The following is a 24,685-nucleotide window of genomic DNA, read 5'->3' as shown; positions in this document are numbered from 1 at the left end:
TACCCGAGCAATGAGAAAATAGGTAATTATCTCGTTAAATCTGTACATCGCCATCTATATTGTTTCTCGGGAAGGTAGCCTGGAAAGTTCCGTCGTTGTAGAATAATGCAACTTAATTTCCGTACTTCCAATAAACTTATCAAAAATCCATTATACTCTTAAATGTAGCTCGATTACTTTGACAGCTATCGGAACAACCATCATTCATCTCTTTCGCACTCATTATCATTACCATAGCTTTCGGAATAAGAATAAAATTTTATTGCCAGTAACAATTTACATTTGCTTTCAGTCATCATCTTTTCTTGCTGTCAAATTGATCAAGCTATGTTTGATGGGGTATAATATTTTCTTTTCTTCTTGCAGTTCTTGCCGTCTTCTGCCAGCCCCCTCACCAATTCAACGTTCAAGAGCGATAAAGATGAACACCCAAACCCAGAAGAGGAGAGACTACTGAAAAAGTAGAAATTTAGTCGAATGGCAACACTAGCCCCAAAAAACTACCATTGGCAAAAAAAAACTACCATTGTCAATTTTAATGATTAAAATTATTTCTAACATACATACATAACATAATAATATGCTCATGACTATATCCTAATAGGCTACTTGACAACCAAGTCAATTGAGATACTTTTTACGAAACGTCAAAACGAAAGTTTTCTTTGGATACATACATACATACATAAACTCACGCCCGTAATCCCTAATGGGGTGGGCAGATCCACAAGTAATCAAAGACAACTTGCAGCCACTGTTGATACGAAGTCCAAAGATGGATATGATGACCCTTATGGTGATAAGGGATCAGCCTATCGCCCATAACATTAGTCCATCATGTTAGAGGACACAATCCCTCTGTCGGTTTTTACGACATGCCCGGGAAGAGAAGCAGCTGAACGTGTTCTATGTTTTTATATGCTCCCAGAACAGCATAGAAGCATAGAGTTTCTTTGGATTATGTATGGCAATACTGTCCTGTGACGTCACCAATAAAAGCGGTCCAACGTCGTACTCATTGTTACTTAATTCATAAATGAAATTAGAAAATAACTCGAAAAGTAAAATGTGATTGATTTCTGGTCAGCTTAGACTGGTTTCTATTTCTAGATTGGCATTTTATAATTTATCTTTAACCCAGTCAAATACCCTATTGGTGTAGTCAGAGGTAAATCCATCGCAAGATGATGCTTCCTGTGACATCTTATGCGAATTTTTTAATCGAAAATTATGTAATATTTACATAAAAATACAAAAGAGATATTTTTATAATATAACATAAACAGCCTATATACGTCCCACTGCTGGGCACAGGCCTCCCCTCAATCAACCGGAGGGGGTATGGAGCATACTCCACCACACTGCTCCACTGCGGGTTGGTGAAGCTGTTTTACGGCTAATAGCCGGGTTCAACGGCTTAACGTGCCCTCCGAAGCACGGAATCATCTTACTTTTTCGGACAATCAGGTGATTCAAGCCTGCAGTGTCGTTACCAAACAAAGGACAGTCTCACAATGTCATTTTGACAATTTCTCCATCGGGAAACGGATCTGGACCTCCCGATCGTGAGCCCAACGCTCTAACCACTAGACCACAGAGGCTGTCAAACACATAACCATTTTAACCATCCTCTTTGTTATGGCGTAGTCGGGTAAAATACCTAGTTTCAACCTTTTGTCTTTGAATTTAAATATTAATTTATTTTCGATGTATGTGGTATCCATCTTTGGACTTCGTATCAACAGTGGCTGCAAGTTGTCTGTGTTTGCTTGTGGCTCTGCCCACCCCATTAGGGATTACGGGCGTGAGTTTATGTATGTGTATGTGTATGTGGTAAATATTGCTTTTTGAGCGTTGCATGAAAGGAAATGCATTTTGGGGCTATATTTAAGAAGCATGTTATTCGGTTTGTTTATTATTACGTAAGAATAGTATATTTTAAACGAGAAATAGTTTTTAGTATATATTGGTGCTGATTCCGGTACACATCTAATTTTATTTTTAATCTATACCTGTCATTTTCCAATCCGCAGAAAAGGAAAGGGACGGGTAATCGACAGGCACAACATTTATGAAACACACGCCAATTTTAGGTAGAAATTTAAACAACCCTGCCAAAATTGTGCACACGCCAACAACAACGAAATTAAGTTGACAACACACGCCAAACGGGTTGCGTATAACCAAGATGCCTATGTGATTCGCCCGGGTTATTAATTCATTTTAAAATTAACGGCTGAAAATCATCCGTCTCTTTCCTTTTCGACAGAAAAGAAAACGTCAGGTATAACTTAAAGTAAAATTAGATGTCTACAGGAATCAAGGCCATTATCGCATTTGTTGCAAGTTTTAACATTTACAATTTAGATTTTAGCGTAGAATTATAAAACGGATAAGTTGAAATGGTACTTATTTTGAATTGTATTATGGCAACACATATATTTCCCGCCATTTTTTGACAGTTATTTTTTAAATCTACATAAATCAAAGTAATCACAACATTTTAATCATTTTTAATTACGTTTTTGTTAATTTTGAATAAATCAGATTATTAATTATAATTTATTTTCGAGAAAAATGCAATACACCGTAACTTTTGTTGACTTACTTTTTATTGTTTGTTATTTGAATTGTACTTTTTATTTTTTATAAATTATGTATTTAATTGAGTTGTATGTTACTTACTACCTGTATTTTAAGATGTTCACTCGCAACGGCATCAGATGAAGTTTGGAGTTAGTATCTTAGACTACGGATGATAGATTTTAACCCTCAAGAGACTTAATAAAACATCAGATTTTACAAAAAATATCTTCCTAAAATCGTGCCTTATACTACGGAATCAATTTTCTAGGTGCTTCTATAACTAAATGGTGCAGTAGTAACTATATTAGCCATTTATTAAGGTTATAATAGCACTTAATATACCTTGATGTGACTATAGTGCAAAAGTAAATATATAATATAATAAACATACATACATAAACTCACGCCTATTTCCCACCGGAGTAAGCAGAGACTAAGGAATTATGAACCCCGATACCGACCCCGCCGGCGTGGTCGACAATTACTATCATTCAGCGCTTACCGCTATCGATCCACTAGGGTCGATTAAATCTTTCAAATATTATCCTCTCAGACGACGCCCTGAGCCAAGGTTCGCGCCCAACTGGGCATCCTCAGGCCTGTTGTCTTAAAAGTTATACCCGGTGAGAGCACTCAGCGCTCCCCATTTGTCCGGCCAAGTAGTTAACGCCATTTGCGTCAAATCTACAATAAGTCACGTCAAAAAAAAACAGGATTTCCATTTGCTTCGTTCCTGACACACTTCTCTTGCTTCCTCCACATTCATCAATCGTTTCATACACGCACGCCGGTTCAGAGTAGATCGTACTGAACCTTTTCTAAGGACATCTCCAATTTGGTCAATGTATGTCCTTCTAGGTCTTCTTCTGTCAGCCGAACCAACAACTAAAAAAAAAATTGTTTCATATATTGACCTACCCGGTAATCAAACCTGGAACTTTCAGTTTAATAGTCGTGGTGTCTAGCCATATAACCTACTCATAATACCTTTTTAAATGGTTAATATTTTACTAATATTGTTTCAAACGTGAACAAAACATAGAATATACTTAATGCGTGTTATATACAAAATGCAAATTATAAAAGGTTTTATATATGAATATAAGTCAATTTAGAATTTATAGTGAATGCACAAATGAAGTAGATTTAATAATACAATCAGGGACTTTTCAGGCTACATTACACAAAAACAATATAGATGGCGTTGTACAGATGGAAGGGGCAAGTCACAGGGACTGTAACCTGGAACCTGACAGAGGGCAGCAATAAATGTCAGTACTATTCAGACGCGGAGGACAGGAGTCCTAGTATGGCTTTGTAATAGACTACTCTGGGCGCCATCCCACTTGCGTCAGACAGAGTACTGCGGGGCGGAAGGCAAGAGAGAAACCACTGCCCTATTTTTCACTAAAAAAGTAGCATGGATAATGTTGCACCGACAAGAGCGTGGCTCTTAAGTTGGTGGTGGTACAGATTTTACGTGATAATTACCTATTTTCTCATTGCTCGGGTAAATAAATATAATGTAAAAATAAATGTTGCTTGATATTTATTGCTACCTAAATTGCTTCTCATTATTTTAATCAGGACAATGTCTGTTATCCATAAAAAGAGAAAGTTGATCGAAGGCATCTCTTTACAGTCATGAGCAATATAATGTACCCATATTAGGACTCTGTCGCACCAACATATTTGACATTTAGTGAGACTTACAGTTCAATTTGTCAAAAAAGTTAATGTGACATGGTACCAAAGTGTATACATATTAATGCTCGTGACCGTACAACGCCATCTATATAATTTTGGGGAAAGTAACCTGGAAGTCCTAAATTAAATACACATTTTTTTTTAAATATAATAGCGTCCTGTATACAGTGATAAAGTAGTACTTATAATATTGAGTATATATATTTTACAAAATGTAATATATTAAAATGTATATAATTATACAGGTGTTAGTGACGTCGTAATCAAAGCTTTGAGGGGTGATTCAGGCCATGATTCTGAGTAGTTATCAAGTGGAATTTTCCGTCGCAAAAATATGGAACTGATAATAATTTAAACAAATACTAATATTGTCATGTAGCGGACCCAACTAGTTGGACACCTAGTTCCGCTCACATACAACAGATGGCGCCACATTCAATAATGCAGTCTTCAAGCAGTCGTGAAACGCGATATCGAAGTTTACACAGCAAGACACATATATACAACTTCCAACATAACACTGTTGGATCGTCGATCCCTAGTCACACTACTAACTTGTGGTTAGCGGGGTACTATGCTCAGTTCGGTACCTCGAAAACATCCTTTGGTGGCAGCACACCCTCGCCGCTAAAGTCATAAATTTTCCGGCAGGAAATTCCTCTTGATATCAACTCAGAATCATGGTCTGAATCATCCCCCTCAGTAATCGTTACGATGTCACTAACACCTGTATATGAATCAATATAATAATCAGATTTGGTCCTTTTATTTTACATTTGAACCGGCTTTAATGTTAAGGTGCGCAGGCGTTTACCAGGTAAGTGTGTACCACCTTAGACCACGTCTTCACTTACCATCTGGTGAGATTGTGGTGAATCGCTAAACTATACTGTATAAAAAATAGCAAAAAAATATGAAAAAAATAGGTATTATTTTTTTAAACATCAATATTAAATGCTACATTTTACTATTTTTTTTTAATAATTTAGGCTCGCCTTTGACTACAATTTGACCTGATGGTAAGTGACAATGTAAAAAAAAATATTATAAAAAAACAATGCAAATATTTTGTAGAAATGTTATCTAATAGCACACTTATTGACATGTTGTTAAATGTTTAATAAGAAAGTACGTACATATCTTTATACTGTGCCTCTTATGGGGTAGACAGGGCAGCGACTTTACAAGGGTTTGGCGACCAGTCATGATGGTTGACAACCCTAAAAACAGCCGTCATTTACTTGTGGTTAGCGAAAGATAGAGACAGCTAGTTTTAAAACTGTGAAATTATTTTTAAATAAAATTCATTCTGCCATAGGTGCCGATCTTTTTCTAATCATGGTATAAGAAAAACAGTTTGCTTAGCACCGTCAGCGCGTGACTCTTTCTCGCCTGGACACACGTCACCCGTCACTCTCTCACAGTACTGCACAGAAAGAGACAGACGATCTTTGTCGCGGCGAGAAAGAGTCGCGCTCAAAAGCGACAGCTAACATTTCAAGGTTAGCCCAACTAACGCTAAGACCAAGTAAAGAAGGTCTTTGCAACTAATGTAATCCCACCCAGCGTTGCCATTTCGTAAAAAATAAATGTTTTTAATTTACAAGGAAATTTTGAACTTTTATTAAAAGATTTACTTACAGTATTAATGATTTTTATATATGTGACAAGTAATAGTAATTAAATACATAGTCAGAATTCACTTATTTTCAAAAATAAAATTTACGTCCTTGAAATGTTGGAGATACCAATTTAATGGTAACACTTACAGTCATCAAAGGGCTAGCAATATGAAACAAAGACTGGGCCCAAAGGACTTGATTCCAGGCCATAACCCTTTAAAAAAAAAAAGGCTAGCAATGGCGGCTTGTCATAGGATTGAGCATACCTGGTTTTCTTATACTGTGTTTTGACTGTGTTTCCAAAGACCGTTTCTAATAACTGTTTTGTCAGACAAAAAAAATATTTTAGTTGATTGTTTGTCTCGCTTCCACCCACAAGGGAAGATGGTACACGATTACTATATATTTTTTATCCTTTATTAAAGCTACTTTGATGAAGAATAGTTTTAAAAATAATGTTTAAGAATCCTGAATTCCCGATGTAACTTTTGAATGTTTTTTGTACCTATTTTATTTATATTTTTTAAGTATAAACTGCTTATCCTTACAAGTTTTGACGCTATACAACTATGTAACAGAAAATCTAAGTTGATTTTGTTTAAAGAAATGAATGATTATTGGGTTTTCAAGTTTTGTTTTATTTCATGCTTTGACCCACCCCGAGTTTGGCCCTGATTCCTGCTGACAGGTTATTTTGTTTAAGTTATATCCGTCACTTTCTTATCCCCTGAAAAAGAAAGGGACGGATGATAAACAGCTGTTAATTTTAAAATGAATAACGGTGGATATAAGAAAAGGACAGACCAGGTAATCGACAGGTATAAAATTTACGGAACATACGTCATTTTACACAGAAATTTATACAACCCTCGCAAATTTTTACATTGGCAAATAACCCGACAGAATCTAGTTAATAACACACGACAAATTTTAATGTGTTGCAGACGTGTTGCATACCAGCGAGCGAGATGCCTAGTGTGAAAGAAACAGGTATTATTCTGTCAGCTGGTAAACAAACAATAGTATCAATTTATGGGTAGTTGCAAAATAACCAAATATTGAACTACCCACGAAAGACAGGTGTGTGTTGTGATTAATATGACAACAGGACAGAAAGATAGCATGCAGGCTAGTGTGAAAGAGACGAGTATTGTTCTGTCAGCTGGTCTATCAAACAATGTTGCTCAGACGCCGGTGAACTCCTATCAGCCTATGCAATCCTGGTACAATCATTTTGCGAATCGCTGCGTAGCACCCATATTTTGAAGTAACAGCCAAGGCACATCACAGATGTTTCTGGTACATTTCTGCTGCTGATTACATAGAACGTTGATGCGGCATATATAAATCGAAAATAAAGCGTATTTTACATGAAATATGGAAGTCCGTCTTTAAAAGTATACTCTGTGATTACGCCCTCCGCGATTTCTGCGAATTCACCAAAACATATGACGTAACGTTCCATTTTCAAATAAATAATGAAGACTTCTTTCATTAAAAATACAACGACTCGCAGATATAGTACCAGGACAACATGGGTTTGTAGAAAGTCTTCGTGAGCATACGCCGACCAACATTTGAGACAAGCTGTCAAAACAAAACATGTCTCTTTCGCACTAGGCCAAATGCTACCTTTCTGTCTTGTTGTCAAATTAGTTTAAATGCTGATGCGGGTAGTTCGAAATTTGGTTTGAAGTTTGACAGACCAGCCTCCCAACAATATATTGACCTCTTTCGCTCTAGGCTGTATGATATATTTCTGTCCTGTAGTCATTGCCCATTCATAAAGCCGTGAATGAATGATTAGTTGTTTATCAATGATGATTAATGTCAGAACTACCTGCGTCTCTGTCTCACCATCATTCTGTCCTTGTCAAATTAATCATTCATAAATGGTATTATGAATGGGCAATGACAAAAGGACAGAAATATACCGTACAGTCTAGTGCGAAAGAGACGAGTATTGTTTTATCAGCTGGTCTGTCAAACAATATTGCTCAGACGCTGGTGAACTCCTATCAGCCTATGCTATCCTGGTACATCGTTTTGCGAATCACTGCGTAGCACCCATATTTTGAGCCAAGGCACATACATCACAGATGTTTCTGATATCATTTCATCATTTCTGCTGCTGATTTCATAGAACGTTGATGCGACAAATATAAATCAAAAATAATATTTTATGCTCTGCTTAGGAAGGCCTTTTTGTAAGGAAAAGCCTGTTTTTTGACGCGACCTATTGTAGATTTACCGCAGATGGCATTAACTACTTGGCCGAACAAATGGGGAGCGCTGAAGGCTCTCTCACCCAGGAAGGAAAGGCCTGTAAAGCGTGTTTTACATGAATTATTAGAGGAAGTCGGGAGGGAGGAGCTCGGTGGCGCAGCAGTTAACGCGCTCGGTCTGCGATTGTTGAAGTTAAGCAACTTTCGCAAAGGGCGGTCATAGGATGGGTGACCACAAAAAAAAGTTTTCATCTCGAGCTCCTCCGTGCTTCGGAAGGCACGTTAAGCCGTTGGTCCCGGCTGCATTAGCAGTCGTTAATAACCGTCAATCCGCACTGGGCCCGCGTGATGGTTTAAGGCCCGATCTCCCTATCCATCCATAGGGAAGGCCCGTGCCTCAGCAGTGGGGACGTTAATGGGCTGATGATGATGATTAGAGGAAGTCCCTCTAAGAATTACGTCCCGTATATATATAAAGGTACTCTGTGATTACGCCCTCCGCGAATTCACCAAAACGCCTTCAGTCAAATGACGTAACGTTCCATTTTCAAATAAATAATGAAGGCTTCTTTCATTAAAAATACAACGACTCGCAGATATAGTACCAGGACAACATGGGTTTGTAGAAAGTCTTCGTGAGCATACGCCGACCAACATTTGAGACCAGCTGTCAAAACAAAACATGTCTCTTTCGCACTAGGCCAAATGCTACCTTTCTGTCTTATTGTCAAATTAGTTTAAATGCTGATGCGGGTAGTTCGAAATTTGGTTTGAAGTTTGTCAGACCAGCCTCCGAACAATATACTGACCTCTTTCGCTCTAGGCTGTATGGTATATTTCTGTCCTGTAGTCATTGCCCATTCATAAAGCCGAGAATGAATGATTAGTTGTTTATCAATGATGATTAATGTCAGAACTACCTGCGTCTCTGTCTCACCATCATTCTGTCCTTGTCAAATTAATCATTCATAAATGGTATTATGAATGGGCAATGACCAAAGGACAGAAATATATCATACAGTCTAGTGTGCAAGAGACGAGTATTGTTTTGTCAGCTGGTCTGTCAAACAGTTTGCTCAGACGCTGGTGAACTCCTATCAGCCTATGCTATCCTGGTACATCATTTTGCGAATCACTGAGTAGCACCCATATTTTGAAGTAACAGCCAAGGCACATCACAGATGTTTCTGGTACCATTCATCATTTCTGCTGCTGATTTCATAGAACGTTGATGCGGCATATATAAATCGAAAATAATATTTTATGCTCTGCTTAGGAAGGCCTTTTTGTAAGGAAAGGCCTGTAAAGCGTATTTTACATGAAATATGGAAGTCCCTCTAAGAATTACGCCCCGTCTTTAAAAGTACTCTGTGATTAGGCCCTCCGCGATTTCTGCGAATTCACCAAAACATGACGTAACGCTCCATTTTCAAATAAATAAATGACTCGCAGATATAGTACCAGGACAACATGGGTTTGTAGAAAGTCTTCGTGAGCATACGCCGACCAACATTTGAGACCAGCTGTCAAAACAAAACATGTCTCTTTCGCACTAGGCCAAATGCTACCTTTCTGTCTTGTTGTCAAATTAGTCTAAATGCTGATGCGGGTAGTTCGAAATTTGGTCTGAAGTTTGACAGACCAGTCTCCGAACAATATACTGACCTCTTTCGCTCTAGGCTGTATGATATATTTCTGTCCTGTAGTCATTGCCCATTCATAAAGCCGTGAATGAATGATTAGTTGTTTATCAATGATGATTAATGTCAGAACTACCTGCGTCTCTGTCTCACCATCATTCTGTCCTTGTCAAATTAATCATTCATAAATGGTATTATGAATGGGCAATGACAAAAGGACAGAAATATACCATACAGTCTATTGCGAAAGAGACGAGTATTGTTTTATCAGCTGGTCTGTCAAACAGTTTGCTCAGACGCTGGTGAACTCCTACTAGCCTATGCCATCCTGGTACATTATTTTGCGAATCGCTGCGCAGTAACCAAATTTTGATCTATCCGCAGTCACATTATGAATAATTTAATTTTATTGACCTATTTGTCATAGTAAGCAGATCCTTTGAGAACGGGGAGATGTGTAAATTGTGTGATCCTTCAAGGTCTTCCGCGAATTCCACAAAAATGGCTATAGATCCGCGTAGTGTAATTAATATAGGGATACAGAAACCCCTGTCAATATGGGCGGCAGGACGAGTTGATGAGCAGAAGATAGCTGGAAGCTCCTGGACGCGTAAAGCTGAGGATATAGCCTTGTGACGCGCCTTGGGTTGGGATAGACTTATAGACCAGAAGTGGACTGCAGTGGGCTGATAATGAAGAATATATTATTTGCCAAGATTAAGTAGTTACATAAGCCATATGCACATGAATGTCGGAATTGAAGCAGTCGCCGTAGCCGATACTGGTTGGATCGCGTCCTATTCTTTGCCACAGCTGTTATAATGACGTAACGTTCCATTTTCAAATAAACAATTAGCTTTCTTTGGCTTTTATGAAGACTACTAGTTGGTCCCGTCATTTTGACGATAATAGAGGAAAGCCACAGAGTAGGTACTTCGTAGCTGTATTATCAATCTTCTATAAATAAAAAGGAAGGCCCTAGTATCTCTCCGTATGGCGAAACGTTCCATTTTCAAACAAATAATGAAGGTTTCTTTCATAAAGATTCCCCTAGTTCTGTACCGCCCGCAGATATTAGAAAGTAAGTATATTTATTTTCTGTTCCGCCAGACAACTTTGTAAGGAAAAATTGGAGCGACTCGCAGATGTAGTACCAGGACAACATGAGTTTGTAGAAGTTCTTTGTGAGCTTTCTGTCTTGTTGTCAAATTAGTCTAAATGCTGATGCGGGTAGTTCGAAATTTGGTTTGAAGTTTGACAGACCAGTCTCCGAACAATATACTGACCTCTTTCGCTCTAGGCTGTATTATATATTTCTGTCCTGTAGTCATTGCCCATTCATAAAGCCGTAAATGAATGATTAGTTGTTTATCAATGATGATTAATGTCAGAACTACCTGCATCTCTGTCTCACCATCATTCTGTCCTTGTCAAATTAATCATTCATAAATGGTATTATGAATGGGCAATGACAAAAGGACAGAAATATACCGTACAGTCTAGTGCGAAAGAGACGAGTATTGTTTTATCAGCTGGTCTGTCAAACAATGTTGCTCAGACGCTGGTGAACTCTTACTAGCCTATGCCATCCTGGTACATTATTTTGCGAATCGCTGCGCAGTAACCAAATTTTGATCTATCCGCAGTCACATTATGAATAATTTAATTTTATTGATCTTATTTCTCATAGTAAGCAGATCCTGTGAAAACGGGGAGATGTGTGAATTGTGTGATCCTTCAAGGTCTTCCGCGAATTCCACCAAAACGGTCATAGATCCGCGTAGTGTAGTAGGTACTTCGTAGCTGTATTATCAATCTTCTATAAATAAAAAGAAAGGCCCTAGTATGCTCTCCGTATGGCGAAACGTTCCATTTTCAAACAAATAATGAAGGCTTCTTTCCTTAAAAATACAAAGACTGGCAGATATAGTACCAGGACAACATGGGTTTGTAGAAAGTCTTCGTGAGCATACGCCGACCAACATTTGAGACCAGCTGTCAAAACAAAACATGTCTCTTTCGCACTAGGCCAAATGCTACCTTTCTGTCTTGTTGTCAAATTAGTTTAAATGCTGATGTGGGTAGTTCGAAATTTGGTTTGAAGTTTGACAGACCAGCCTCCCAACAATATACTGACCTCTTTCGCTCTAGGCTGTATGGTATATTTCTGTCCTGTAGTCATTGCCCATTCATAAAGCCGTGAATGAATGATTAGTTGTTTATCAATGATGATTAATGTCAGAACTACCTGCGTTTCATTCTCATCATCTTTCTGTCCTTGTCAAATTAATCATTCATAAATGGTATTATGAATGGGCAATGACAAAAGGACAGAAATATACCATACAGTCTAGCGCGAAAGAAACATGCTATAGTTTTATCAGCTGGTCTGTCAAACAGTTTGCTCAGACGCTGGTGAACTCCTACTAGCCTATGCCATCCTGGTACATTATTTTGCAAATCGCTGCGCATTAACCAAGTTTTGATTTATCTATCCGCAGTCACATTATGAATAATTTAATTTTATTGATCTTATTTCTCATAGTAAGCAGATCCTGTGAGAACGGGGAGATGTGTGAATTGTGTGATCCTTCAAGATCTTCCGCGAATTCCACCAAAATGGCCATAGATCCGCGTAGTGTAAATAAATATAGGGATACGGAAACCCCTGTCAAGATGGCGGCAGGACGAGTTAGTTGCAGAAAGGTCTCCCCGTTTTCACAGGATCTGCTTACTATGAGAAAATAGGTCAATAAAATTAAATTATTCATAATGTGACTGCGGATAGATCAAAATTTGGTGACTGCGCAGTGATTCGCAAAATAATGTACCAGGATGGCATAGGCTAGTAGGAGTTCACCAGCGTCTGAGCAAGTCGTTTGACAGACCAGCTGATAAAACTATAGCATGTTTCTTTCGCGCTAGACTGTATGGTATATTTCTGTCCTTTTGTCATTGCCCATTCATAATACCATTTATGAATCATTAATTTGACAAGGACAGAAAGATGGTGAGAAAGAAACGCAGGTAGTTCTGACATTAATCATCATTGATAAAACGGAGGTGCTGACGTCAAAAAAAGAAAATTTTTACTTGACGGTAGTTTCACAGACAACACGTTGAAGTGTACTTACTCTGACATGTTGTCGGTGTAACTACCCTCATTTCACATTTTATTGATTCAGATGTTGACAAATGTTATTTTTTTTTATGGCCTGGTAACAAGGCCTTTTAGCCAAAGTTTTTAATATGTAAATTTTAATAGGCAACCCTTTGACGTGTGCTGTCAATTTGATTCTGTCGGGTTATTGGAAATATAAAATTTTGAGCGGGTTATTTAAATTTCTGTCTAAAATAACGTGTGTTCCATAAATTTTATGTCGTCCCTTTTCTTTTCGGCGGATATGTAAGTGACAGGTATAACAAAATAAAATAGGGTTGTGCGAACAGGGGGGTTAAAATGGCCACATCGAGGCGATTCATCTAAGAAAGCAATGTTGCAATTTGACATTTGTTTGCATTGCGCACTTACATTTATATGCGCGAATTGCTTCGATGTGGCTATTTTAACCCCCCTGGAATCGGCACTATTAAGGAACTAAATGAAAATGGACGCGACTATAAATGTAAAACATCCGATAGAAAACGTTTTAAACCAAATGTTGCCGTTTTAAATCCCAAATAAATCGTTTAAACCGTTGAAAACTCTCCTATAACTATAAAAGAACTGTGTTTTGGTTTTAAACTTCATTAGTATGTGCAATTTTTGGTCACTTGACGTCATGTTTCGTATTATTAGTTTATAGAATATCAATAAAAAGTACCTATAGAACTAAACACGCTAAGTATGTTATTATCAATAACAGTATACTTATTACAAATTCAAAAATTCTTTACACAGTTTATAGACTCCGTTATATCCCTACCTCGGTAAAATGAAGAAAATGTAGTTAGAACTAGGGCGACGTCTGCGAGATCGTGGTCGCGACCCCGCTCCGGATCGTACCTGGTTCAGCACATCTCGCTGGCCATCCATCGCGGCAACGCGGCCAGCGTGATGGGTACATTTGAGCCGGGTTTGCTCCGAGGCGGGCTATTTGACTAATTTTAAGTATAATTAATATCTAGTTTTTAAGCTTTAATGACATTGTAATGATTTATGGAATAAAATTTGTATATGTTAAGAAAAACATAGTCATAACAGCAGCTGTTTTAAACCGAAATCAATCATTTATTTCGGTTTTAAACGGATTGGTTCAAATGGTTTTAAACCGGCCTTAAATCTTTAGGCGCGACTGCCAGTCTTAGAGATTTTAGTAATAAGAATCCGGGATGTGGTGGCTGGCAGAATAGTACTTTCTATCTTCGCACTCGGCTGTTCTTTATCTTACCGTCCTGCTTTCACACGCACCATGCTAGAACGCAAGAGCTATAACCTATTTTATGAAGCATGATTAGAATTATATATCTCTCGTCTCTTTCGCACTAGTGGATGTACTATATATCTATCCTGCTCTCATTCTAATCGTTACTTTAAAGTGTATAAATAGGGACATGAAATGAAACTACATCGTCATAAAATATAAAATCTATTATTAATAACACTAACTTGGGGATTAAAATGGCCACATCGAAGCGATTCATCTAAGAAAGTAACATAGCTATTTGACATTAGTTTGCATTGCGCAAATGTCAAATTGCAATATTGCTTTCTTAGATGAATCGCTTCGATGTGGCCATTTTAACCCCCCTTATTAATTAAATAATAATTACATTTCGGTTCATGTCGGGTCGGCTTGAACCCCGATACTAGACTTGCACCAATGAGTTATTAATTTATCTCAAGTGCAGTTTTCACTAACACAGTTGGCTCGACCATTATAGACGGCGGTACGGCTCACCTATCACGTTGGTCTAACAGAAAACTCGGTGAGGCGTGGGCGCTTAGTTCATCTTGCGATGGATGTACGATGAGCTGCAAAAGTCCAATCAATTTCTTGGAAAATAATAAATTAACTGGTTGCACTTAAGACCACATGTCACACACATAGTTACATGTCGTTTCTGTAATAGACCACCTACAAAATATACATTTTATAATTATGACAACTGTCACAAGACAGCATAATTATATAATTATTAAAATTTGATTTCTCCATATTTCCCTGTTGTGTGACATGTAGCGCCACCTAGCCGCGACTAGCGGAATTACCAGCAGCGTCACCTAGCCGCGAGTAGCGGAATTACCAGCAGCGCCACCTAGCCGCGAGTAGCGGAATTACCAGCAGCGCCACCTAGCCGCGAGTAGCGGAATTACGAGCAGCGCCACCTAGCCGCGAGTAGCGGAATTACCAGCAGCGCCACCTAGCAGCGAGTAGCGGAATTACGAGCAGCGCCACCTAGCCGCGAGTAGCGGAATTACCAGCAGCGTCACCTAGCCGCGAGTAGCGGAATTACGAGCAGCGCCACCTAGCTGCGAGTAGCGGAATTACGAGCAGCGCCACCTAGCCGCGAGTAGCGGAATTACGAGCAGCGCCACCTAGCCGCGAGTAGCGGAATTACGAGCAGCGCCATCTGTCATTGAATGGAGGGAATTCCTAATGGTAACCTGCCATCGGCGATAGATGCCGCTAGTTAGTATGGGAATTCGAAGGGGTACCAACGTATCTAGAACCTACTGTACAATAGATGTCGCTAGTTTATATCGATGGCACCCGAGCGCCGCCTGGTATTTATGCGAACATATTTTTCTCTCTATTAAAACCGACACCGTGCTGACAACATCGTTTCCTTGTTTCTCCTTAAAATCCTGTGATCACAACTAATGGTTCATAATTTCACCACTGTTTACAAATAAGTCGCTGGGCTCAGTGACTGAACTTTTGCTCTTTGATTGCAGCTTATATTGGTGTTATGTGTACTATTTTACGTGGCCAACTTGCTTATATCTTCGTACTGAACATTCTTGACAAGGCGACCCGTCAGCGGCCCTTCTGATATCTGAAAAGATAACGTCAAAATTGAGGTATTTTGCATGTCAATAAAATCTATCTTCTTCTTCTATCGTGTGGGTTGTGAGGTGGAATACCAACCTCATCAACCCTGGTGTCAGGGTTACTATTGAGCCGCCAAACGCCCCTGACATAGTAGTAACCGGGACAGCTTAACGTGCCTTCCGAAGCACGGATCCCTTGGCCCTTGCAATCTTTTTTACATAGTACCACACCCCGGACACTTCATACAAACAACTTCGTTTTACACAGACACTACACATTGACGTTATCGTATGGTCACGAGTACTTATATGTACACACTTTGAAACCATGTCACATTAACTTTTCTGACAAATTAAACCGTAAGTCTCATTAAATGTCAAATATGATAGTGCGACAGGGTTCTAAAGTGGGTACATGATATTGCTCATGACTGTACACGCGGATCTGTGTGTGTGACGTCTGACGCCATACGATTCAAGTCTAAACTATGTTCGAGGGGGTGAGGTAAACCTAGCTCAGACGCTGGTGGGGAGCGGGGAGTTGCTGTTGTATACGTAGTTATTATTCCATATTCTATGGTAGTATATTATTATCTTTCTTTATGACACGTCTAAGGTAACTTTAAGTATTCAATATTCTTTATTTGCATACTATGCTGGTGTACAAGATACAAGTTATGAGTTTCACATCATAGACCCTTCGGGCACAACAAAATAGAAGTTTAAAAGAGAGAAGGAAGCTTTTCAAATAGTAACATCAGTATCATTAAGGTATTCACTAGTGCTGTAGTAACATTTATTAATTAGAAATTCTTTTATTTTTTTAATAAAGATTTTGTCACTTTTTTCTTCTTGTAATGTGTTAGGCAGTTTATTATAAATTTTGATGGACATCACATATATTATGGGCTAGAAGAATGTAGGACGAGTCTAGATATAGGTAAGTTTAATCTTTTTCCATGACGCAATGTGTATTTTACAGGGAGATCTTCGCGACGTTTAAAAAAATCTTGGTATTTACGAACAAATTTACAAGTTTCTAAAATATATAGCGAGGGAAGCGTAAATAATTTATGATTTCGGAAGTGTGGTCGACAGCTATCTGTTTGTTTTAAATTATTTAAGATTCTGATTATTTTTTTCTGTAGAATAAATAAAGTAGGTGCCTCGGTAGTATAACCCCACAATATAATGCCATAAGTAAACCATGAAAAAGCATACGCATAGTAAAGACTTACCTCGACATCGCAGCAGAAGTTGTCAGTGTCTATGTCCCGCATGGCCCCGACCTCCCCGCGGTATGCGCCGTTCACGAACCGCACCGCCCGCCCCTGGGACGGGATTACTGTCTCTAGATGGTTCTGGAAAAACAAACTCACAAAAATCACTTTGTGATCCTTACTTTGGATATGACATTACAGGCTGATCGAAGGATGTAATATACGATCCCGACGACCCGATTACTCTAGCCATAGAGGCGGCCAATCAGCTCGCGACAACAAACACTTCAGTTCCCCTATACCGACCCCGCCGGCGTAGTCGACGATTTCCCTCAATCAGCGCTTATAGCTATCGACCCTCTAGGGTCGATTAATTCTTTCAAATATTTTCCCTCTCAGACGACGCCCTGAGCAGTTCGCGCCCAACTGGGCACCCTCAGGCCTGTTGTCTTAAACGTTGTACCGGGTGAGAGCCTTCAGCGCTCCCCATTTGTCCGGCCAAGTAGTTAATGCCATCTGCGGCAAATCTACAATAAGTCACGTCAAAACAAAAGCTGATCACCTGATTGTCCGAAAGTAAGATGATCCGTGCTTCGTTAAGCCGTTGGTCCAGGTTACTACGTTTACTGATTTGTCACCTTTAGATCTGTCTGTATTTAGTAATCAGAATGTCATAATCTATCGTTGACCTAGGAAACTTCCCAATTATTCAAAAATATAACGTAATTGCAGAGGCATATATAAAAATAATTGTTGCTTGATATTCGGATCAGATATGTAGTAAATATCCTTACCTGATCCAGCTTCAGCCGCGTCTTCTCATCGACCAGCCGCACCTGGGCCCCGTACAAGTCCACAACTTTCTCCACAACACCTTTCCGCTTGTAAAACTTGTCACCAAGGGACTTTGTTACAATCTTCACTACGATGCCCTCAGCCAGCCAGTGGTCCTTGCTGAAATAATTATATGGTTTTGTAATGAATGACTCGAACCCTGGGCTGAGGTTTTTCTTGCGGCTTTTTCTCCCCGGCTATACAGGTTGTGAGCTGCAGTAGTGTTATGCGGATGAGACGTGCGTTATATAAAAAATGACGGTTCAAACGTGGCTCGGCGTGGGTTGAAAATCAGTGTTGCCCTCTGGGTAAATTTTCACTGAACCCTGGCCTTTTTTGGTGAGCTGCGGCACCCATACACCTTTATGTTTTCCAACTAAATATTAATGTGTGTATATTTTAATGTTGTAAATGTATATGTGTGTCGAAGGTTTTACCTAAATAAACTTTTTTATTATTATTACTTTATTATTATTTTATCAAAGTTATATACTATCTGTGAATAACAAGCTATTGATTTATAAAGTAATACTGAAGCCAGTCTGGACCTATGGTATCCAGTTATGGGGAACCGCAAAAACCTCCAACACAGAGATATTACAAAGATATCAGAATGGTGTACTCAAAGCCATAGTAAATGCCCCTTGGTTCACAAAGATGGATGAAATCCATCAGTACTTAAACATTCCTACAGTACGAGAGGAGATAAAAGCGATGACCGCATCCTATAGGGACAGGATCGAACATCACCAAAACCAACTTGCCCAAGTCTTAAGCGAGCCACTACAAACAAGACGATTGAAGAGATCCTACACTTGGGATAACCTGTAGCAATCTACAGTAATCTACATGCTGGCATCCCAACAATGGGCGGGCATGCCTTACACGCCAATACTGCTTAGCAAAAAACTGCTTATGGTTGGAAAACCGATCGCAAGTTAGAGAGGAAAAAAAAATTTATTCAAAAATTCAAAAATATTTATTTTTCAAAATTGGCTTACAAAGTTAGCGCTTTTTGAACGTCAAACATAATTAAATTACATATTATGTAACTAGCTGTAAAACTACTACCACATCGGAATCTGTAACGCTGAGGGAAAGACGTGGCCAGAAAACCTCCCAGCACAGGGCCCTAGTCCTACTGTTTCATGTTTTCCTTTCTTTTCTTTTAATCCAGTTTGTATTACATAATTTATAGACTTAAATACAATGGTATTCCAATTACAGTCGGTGGAAGGAAAGTGAAACATAAAGAGTTTATGTGACTTTATCACAGAAACAGTGTTCTATGAGCTCCCTGACAGAAGCAGGCCTGTCCACATACGCAGCACCCGATCACGAGTTGACGCGAAAGCCAGCCATCGCTCCCTTCGCACATTAAAGTGTAACAATGTTACCTACTGAATGAAGATTTCACTTCATCCAATTACTACATTAGCTGGTACCTGACTTGCACTAATGAGTTATTAAGTTATTTTAACCTCGTAAGGCCCGGATTTCCAGACACAATAGTTAAACAATGGGACTTGGATTTTAAAAGGACTTTGGACCTAACGACCTTAAGTTCAGTTTTCACCAACACAGTTGGCTCGACCATTATAGACGGCGATACGGCTCACCTATCACGTTGGTCTAACAGAAAGCTCGGTGAGGTGTAGGTACTTAGTTCATCTTGCGATAGATGTACCTCTGACTACTCTATTCGGACACAGTCATGAATTTATGTTATGTTATTCTATGGTGCTAATTCCTGCAGACACCATCTAATTATATTTTAAGTTATACCTGTCATTTTCTTATCCGCCGAAAAAGAAAGGGACGGGTAATCGACAGGCATAAAATTTATGCAACACACGTGAATTTTAAGTAGTAATCTAAAACAACCGTCAAAAAATTTTACATCGACCAATAACCCGACAGAGTTAAGTAGACAGCACGTCAAACGGATTGCATACCAGCGAGATACCAATTTTATTCGCCCGGGTTATTCATTCGTTTTGAAATTAACTTTCTGACGACCATCCGTTCCTTTCCTTTTCGGCGGATAAGAAAATGAAGGGTATAACTTAAAATAAAATTAGGAGGTGTCTGCAGGAATCGGGGCCAATATCTGTACTGTTCACTCACCGATTAGCTTTCTCTTTCGCACGTTCTTCCATCTTCATGATGTCATCCAGCGCCGAGGATCTGCTCTTACCTTCTTCCGTCTTCTGTTTCTTGCTAGAAGATTCTTCTTTGTTCTTTAGTTTTAACGCCGAAGCGGAGAGTTCGGGTTTCTTATCTGAAAAAGAAGAATTACATGCCTGAATGAGCAACTTTCCAGGTTATGTTCCCCAATAGATAAGATAAATTATGAAATTCTAATTACTAAATAAAGACAGATCTAAAACTAAAGAAAAACTTTTTTTTCTATTTAACTTATTTATGAATTTTAATCAAGAAAAGCGTAATAATCAATCAATCAATCAATCAATAATACTTTATTGCACAACAACAAAACAAAGGACATAAACATACGAATAAAACATAAGCACAATAGGCGGCCTTATTGCTAAACAGCAATTTCTGCCAGGCAACCTTAGGGTGAAAGAAGATTATTCATAATAATAAGTCCGACATTTCATCACGTTTTTCTATGACGTCACTGTGTCCTTTTTCATACAAATTCCAGTCATTTTCGTGTTTCGACCTTTAGAAGAAAAGTAGTTAGAATTTAGCCTATTAGAAAAAAAATATCTTGAGCGTTTCCTAGATGTTTCCTGGAAGATATTGCTCTAGAGCAAAAAGGCCGCCCAAATTGTACTGTATTCATGTGTTATGTCTGATTGTTGAAATTTAGCTCTGTGCAATAAAGTATATTTGATTTGATTTGTGATGTCTCCACTGTTATAAGAACCCGTTTTTTTTGTATTTTTAAATGTATATTGTTGTGTTTTGTAACCTGTTGGTTTCTTAAGTAATAAATAAATAAATGCATATGGTCACGTCAATAACCTACCTTCAGTCTTTCTCTTGAGGTTGAGATTGAGTGTGACTCTCTCCTGGCTGCTTTCCCTCTTAAACTCAGAGTATGAAGGCTCCTCCGCCCTGGTACTCTCTTTCTTCCCACGTTCTACTTGCTTCTGGATGAACTCCAGCATCCTCTCCTGTGAGAAAGATACAGAGGGTAATTTTTATTAATTCTTAAAATTTTAAAACTGCAGTAGATCTACTTACGATTTTGACATTGGGAATTGAACCTGGACCTCCAGAAGAATGTAGGACCAGTCATGGTATAACAAAACCAGGTATGCTCAAAAGTGACAGCTAACATTTCAAGGTTAGCCCAGCTGACGTCATCCCACCCTGTGTTGCCATTTCGTAAAAAAATAAATTACCCACAACCAATGTTTATAATTTAATTTGCAAGGCAATTGAACTTTTAGTAAAAGATTTACTTACAGTTGTAATGATTTTTATATAATAGTAATTAAATACATAAGTCTGTAATTCATATAATTTTCAATATTAAAATTACATCCTTGAAATGTTGGAGACACCAATTTGAGGCTAGCAATGGCGTCTTTTCATAGGATTGAGCATATCTGGTTTTGTACCATGGGACCAGTATAGATATAGAATAGAATAGAAATAGTTTATTAAAAGGACGCCACACACAAAAAAAAGACAACAACATCATATCAAATTTCCACTAAAACAATTACAAAAAAGCAAGACGGATAGGTAAAAACTGCTGTAATATCCTACCTGATCATCCTTATCCATCTTCTCCTTCTTCGCTTTAGCCTCCTGGGCAGCGATGGCCGCTGGGTCCCGGTCGATGTACGCGACGAACCACCCCTTTTCCGTCTCGTCTACAACACACTTGCCTTCTCGTCCCAGCCACTTGACAAACTCTGTGAGAGTCTCCCATTGTGTTGCGTTCATGTGGAGATGATCTCTGGAAAATGGTAATGGATTTTTTTTAATTTTTTTTAAAAAAAGAGCATTCTTTAACATAGAGGACAGAAACGGGGCCGTGTAATCACAGGATTATAAACACTCACATATCTACACCTTAAAACACCTACATATGGTCAAACAACTGATTGCAAGTAGACCAAAATTGGAAAAAAAAATATTAATATCTTGGAAAAAGAAAACCCAAGTTCTTAAGTTGATATAAGCTAGTTTTATTTAAGTTTATTGACATTTGAATATTATTGTATTGGGAGATATGCCTGTAATGATAATATTTTGGTCTGTGTAAGATGAAATAAATAAATAAATAAGGAAGGGGTGAAGAAAAGGGAGAAAGGCCTTTGCCCTGCAGTGGGATGGTATTTTACTAGCATCCAGTTTTTCAAAGAAATTACTACCTGTCTGACCTCCCAACCCATGAATGTAAAAATACCAATACAGGTTAGGTCACATATCTTCAAAGTGTTTCCTCACAATGTTTTCCTTCACTGCTGAACATGTGATAACCATTTATGACCTAAACATGAATTAGAAAATCATTTGTTTATACTGGGATTCAAACTTGCGACCTCAAAATGAGAGTCAAGCGTTTTTTCAACTGGGCTACCACGGCTCTTTTGTTTTAATTATTAGGGTATAACAGACTTACCTGTTAGATATATAATCCTGGTACACTTTATTTGCGTTCACTCTTTTAGTGCCAAACTGACGGCGTAGCAGCTCTATGTAGCCATCGGCAAACTCTTTAGAGAACTGATCGATGTATTTAGAAGCGTTATCAGCGAAGAGAAGCAGCTGTCTTTGATGAGACTCCGACATAGTATGGCACTTGAATCCATTCTCGTCTCGACACTGTTTCTGGCACATTTGACAGTACCATCGCAACTTTTGCAAGCCCTTAGCCTTTATCTTGTTCGCTATGTACTTTGGAGTCCCTTTTTCTGCCTTTCCGCCCATTTTTTGGCGATTTCTAACGTGGTTTGAACTATGACGTTTTTAAGTTGAGATTTTATGCAGTATTTTAGGGTAAAACACTAAGTTTTTGTGTCAGTCAAGATATTTACATATTAAAATATATTAGGCAATAAATGTATTTGCTTATATTTAACTGAATTAACGAGAATATCTGGAAAAAATACCACGAACAACAATACAGGTAAGGAATGTCAAATCAACTATCAAAATGCGTTTTTTATATATGCAGTATGCGCTGACTGAAGTAATAGAAAGAATTAGGTTACTAAATAGTCTTGTCGCTGGATAAAAACTATTAGCGATGTAATCGCGTAAAAAAAACCTTTTACGGGGTACTTTATAGGGCCACTTTTCATGCAAATAATTATTATTTCAATTTTACTAATGAAATGCACCATTAAAATTAGGAACATCAACTTAAATTGTCACCTTTTACTTCAATTTATGCTTTCGCTGATTTTAAATAATCATATTTCATTTAAATAATAATTTTGTAATATCAAGGTTGTACTATAAATAACTTGAATTTAGTTTTTAAAAGATAAGACTAGGCAAAATCCAAGTTTTACATTCAGCCAATTTTATACTTTAGAAGTTTAATACTCTTGTAATAAAAACTATTTACACTGCAATGGCATATAATACATTTTATTCTTAAATACACTATTTTTCTTCCGTCCTGCCATTTTATTTACGTCTTTTTCATGACACGGCTATGTTTTAACAAAATCACGAGAGTTATTCCTATTTCGTTTGTAATTTTATATGTTTTAAACAAATAATGAAAGTTATTTGGGCGAAGGATAAATTGCAAGAGGTGTATTTGAGCAAAACTATAAAAATCAGCTCTAACAATAACCTTGTTAAAATGAAGGGGTCACATTTGAGACTAATGGATGATAAACAGGTACTAAGTCTATTTTAACAGCACTAATGAGGCACTTTCCAATCGGCGTTCCCCAAAAACACGATAGATGGCGTTGTCAAGTTTTTTCTTCGTTTAAACTTCTAATTTCATGGATAACAGACATATGCATCTTTTATCTTTGTTTTTGGGTATAAATGATGACCCTTTTTACACCAAGGTACAATTACAACTTCCAACTATTATTATTCTGATCAAAATAAAGAGAAGCAATGTGGGTAGCAACATCATTCTATACATGATGTGATCCAAATATCAAGCAACAATTAGTTCGATATAATTATGCTTCTGCCATTACATTACATTTTTGAATAATTATGTACCCCAGCAATGAGAAACATACATAAACTCACGCCTATTTCCCACCGGGGTAAGCAGAGACTATAGAATTCCATTTGCTTCGATCCTGACACACTTCTCTTGCTTCCTCCACATTCATCAATCGCTTCATACACGCACGCCGGTTCAGAGTAGATCGTATTGAACCTTTTCTAAGGACATCTCCAATTTGGTCATCGTAGCAATGAGAAAATAGGTAATTATCACGTTAAAAGTGAACAACGCCATCTATCGTGTGTTTGGGGAACGTCGATTGAAAATTCCCTCATTTAAGATAAAAGGTTGATGACCGGCATTATCAACCGTATTAAACTCCCAGAGGCCCTTGTCATCGCTCAAGTAACAAGTATCTAGCCTGTGGAAAGGCTTACCGTGTCTTCCGAAGCACAGAAGCATCACAAAGACACTAACATCCTGTATACGAAATATAATTAGTTAGTTTATAATGTACTTTTTTATATCTATAGATATCGTGTGGGTTGAGAGGTGGATTACCAACCTTATCAACCCTGGTGTCAGGGTTACTATTGAGCCGCCAAAAGCGCCTGATATGACTCACGTAACGACTACTTACTTACATCAGTTAGTAGTAACCGGGACCAACGGTTTAACGTGCCTTCCGAAATACGCATCATCTTACTTTCAGACAATCAGGTG

The 24,685-nt window shown here is 38.2% G+C and overlaps 2 protein-coding genes across 51 annotated transcripts in view; one reads left to right on the top strand and one right to left on the bottom strand.

Moving 5' to 3' along the window:
- The window catches only part of LOC126378826 (unextended protein-like), a 59,996-nt gene extending 53,452 nt beyond the window's left edge, over positions 1-6,544 (top strand). Inside the window, exon 15 of the mRNA XM_050027250.1 lies at positions 367-6,544. Within this exon, the coding sequence (XP_049883207.1) occupies positions 367-465 (99 nt within the window). The 3' untranslated portion in view covers positions 466-6,544. The remainder of the gene's footprint in view (positions 1-366) is intronic.
- A 7,811-nt stretch (positions 6,545-14,355) lies between these two features.
- LOC126378934 (DNA/RNA-binding protein KIN17) lies at positions 14,356-22,954 on the bottom strand. Of its 50 annotated transcripts, none has more exons than XR_007568182.1 (10): positions 22,439-22,954; positions 21,577-21,769; positions 20,828-20,975; positions 19,957-20,110; positions 17,790-17,949; positions 17,014-17,136; positions 15,180-15,780; positions 15,110-15,144; positions 15,005-15,074; positions 14,356-14,969 (listed from the first exon to the last, which is right to left on the bottom strand). XR_007568182.1 is itself a non-coding variant. In XM_050027471.1 (7 exons), the coding sequence occupies exons 1-7, from the start codon at positions 22,744-22,746 to the stop codon at positions 15,706-15,708; spliced, it is 1,161 nt and encodes a 386-aa protein (XP_049883428.1). In that variant the 5' UTR covers positions 22,747-22,954; the 3' UTR covers positions 14,356-15,705. The 50 variants fall into 50 exon arrangements, 1 of the variants encoding a protein (XP_049883428.1); XR_007568188.1 differs by having other exon boundaries at positions 15,215-15,780; XR_007568198.1 differs by having other exon boundaries at positions 15,285-15,780.
- Positions 22,955-24,685: the final 1,731 nt, after the last annotated feature.

This window comes from Pectinophora gossypiella, chromosome 27, assembly GCF_024362695.1.
Source record: "Pectinophora gossypiella chromosome 27, ilPecGoss1.1, whole genome shotgun sequence".
Classification (NCBI taxonomy): domain Eukaryota; kingdom Metazoa; phylum Arthropoda; class Insecta; order Lepidoptera; family Gelechiidae; genus Pectinophora; species Pectinophora gossypiella.
This window is presented reverse-complemented; position numbering and strand designations above follow the sequence as displayed.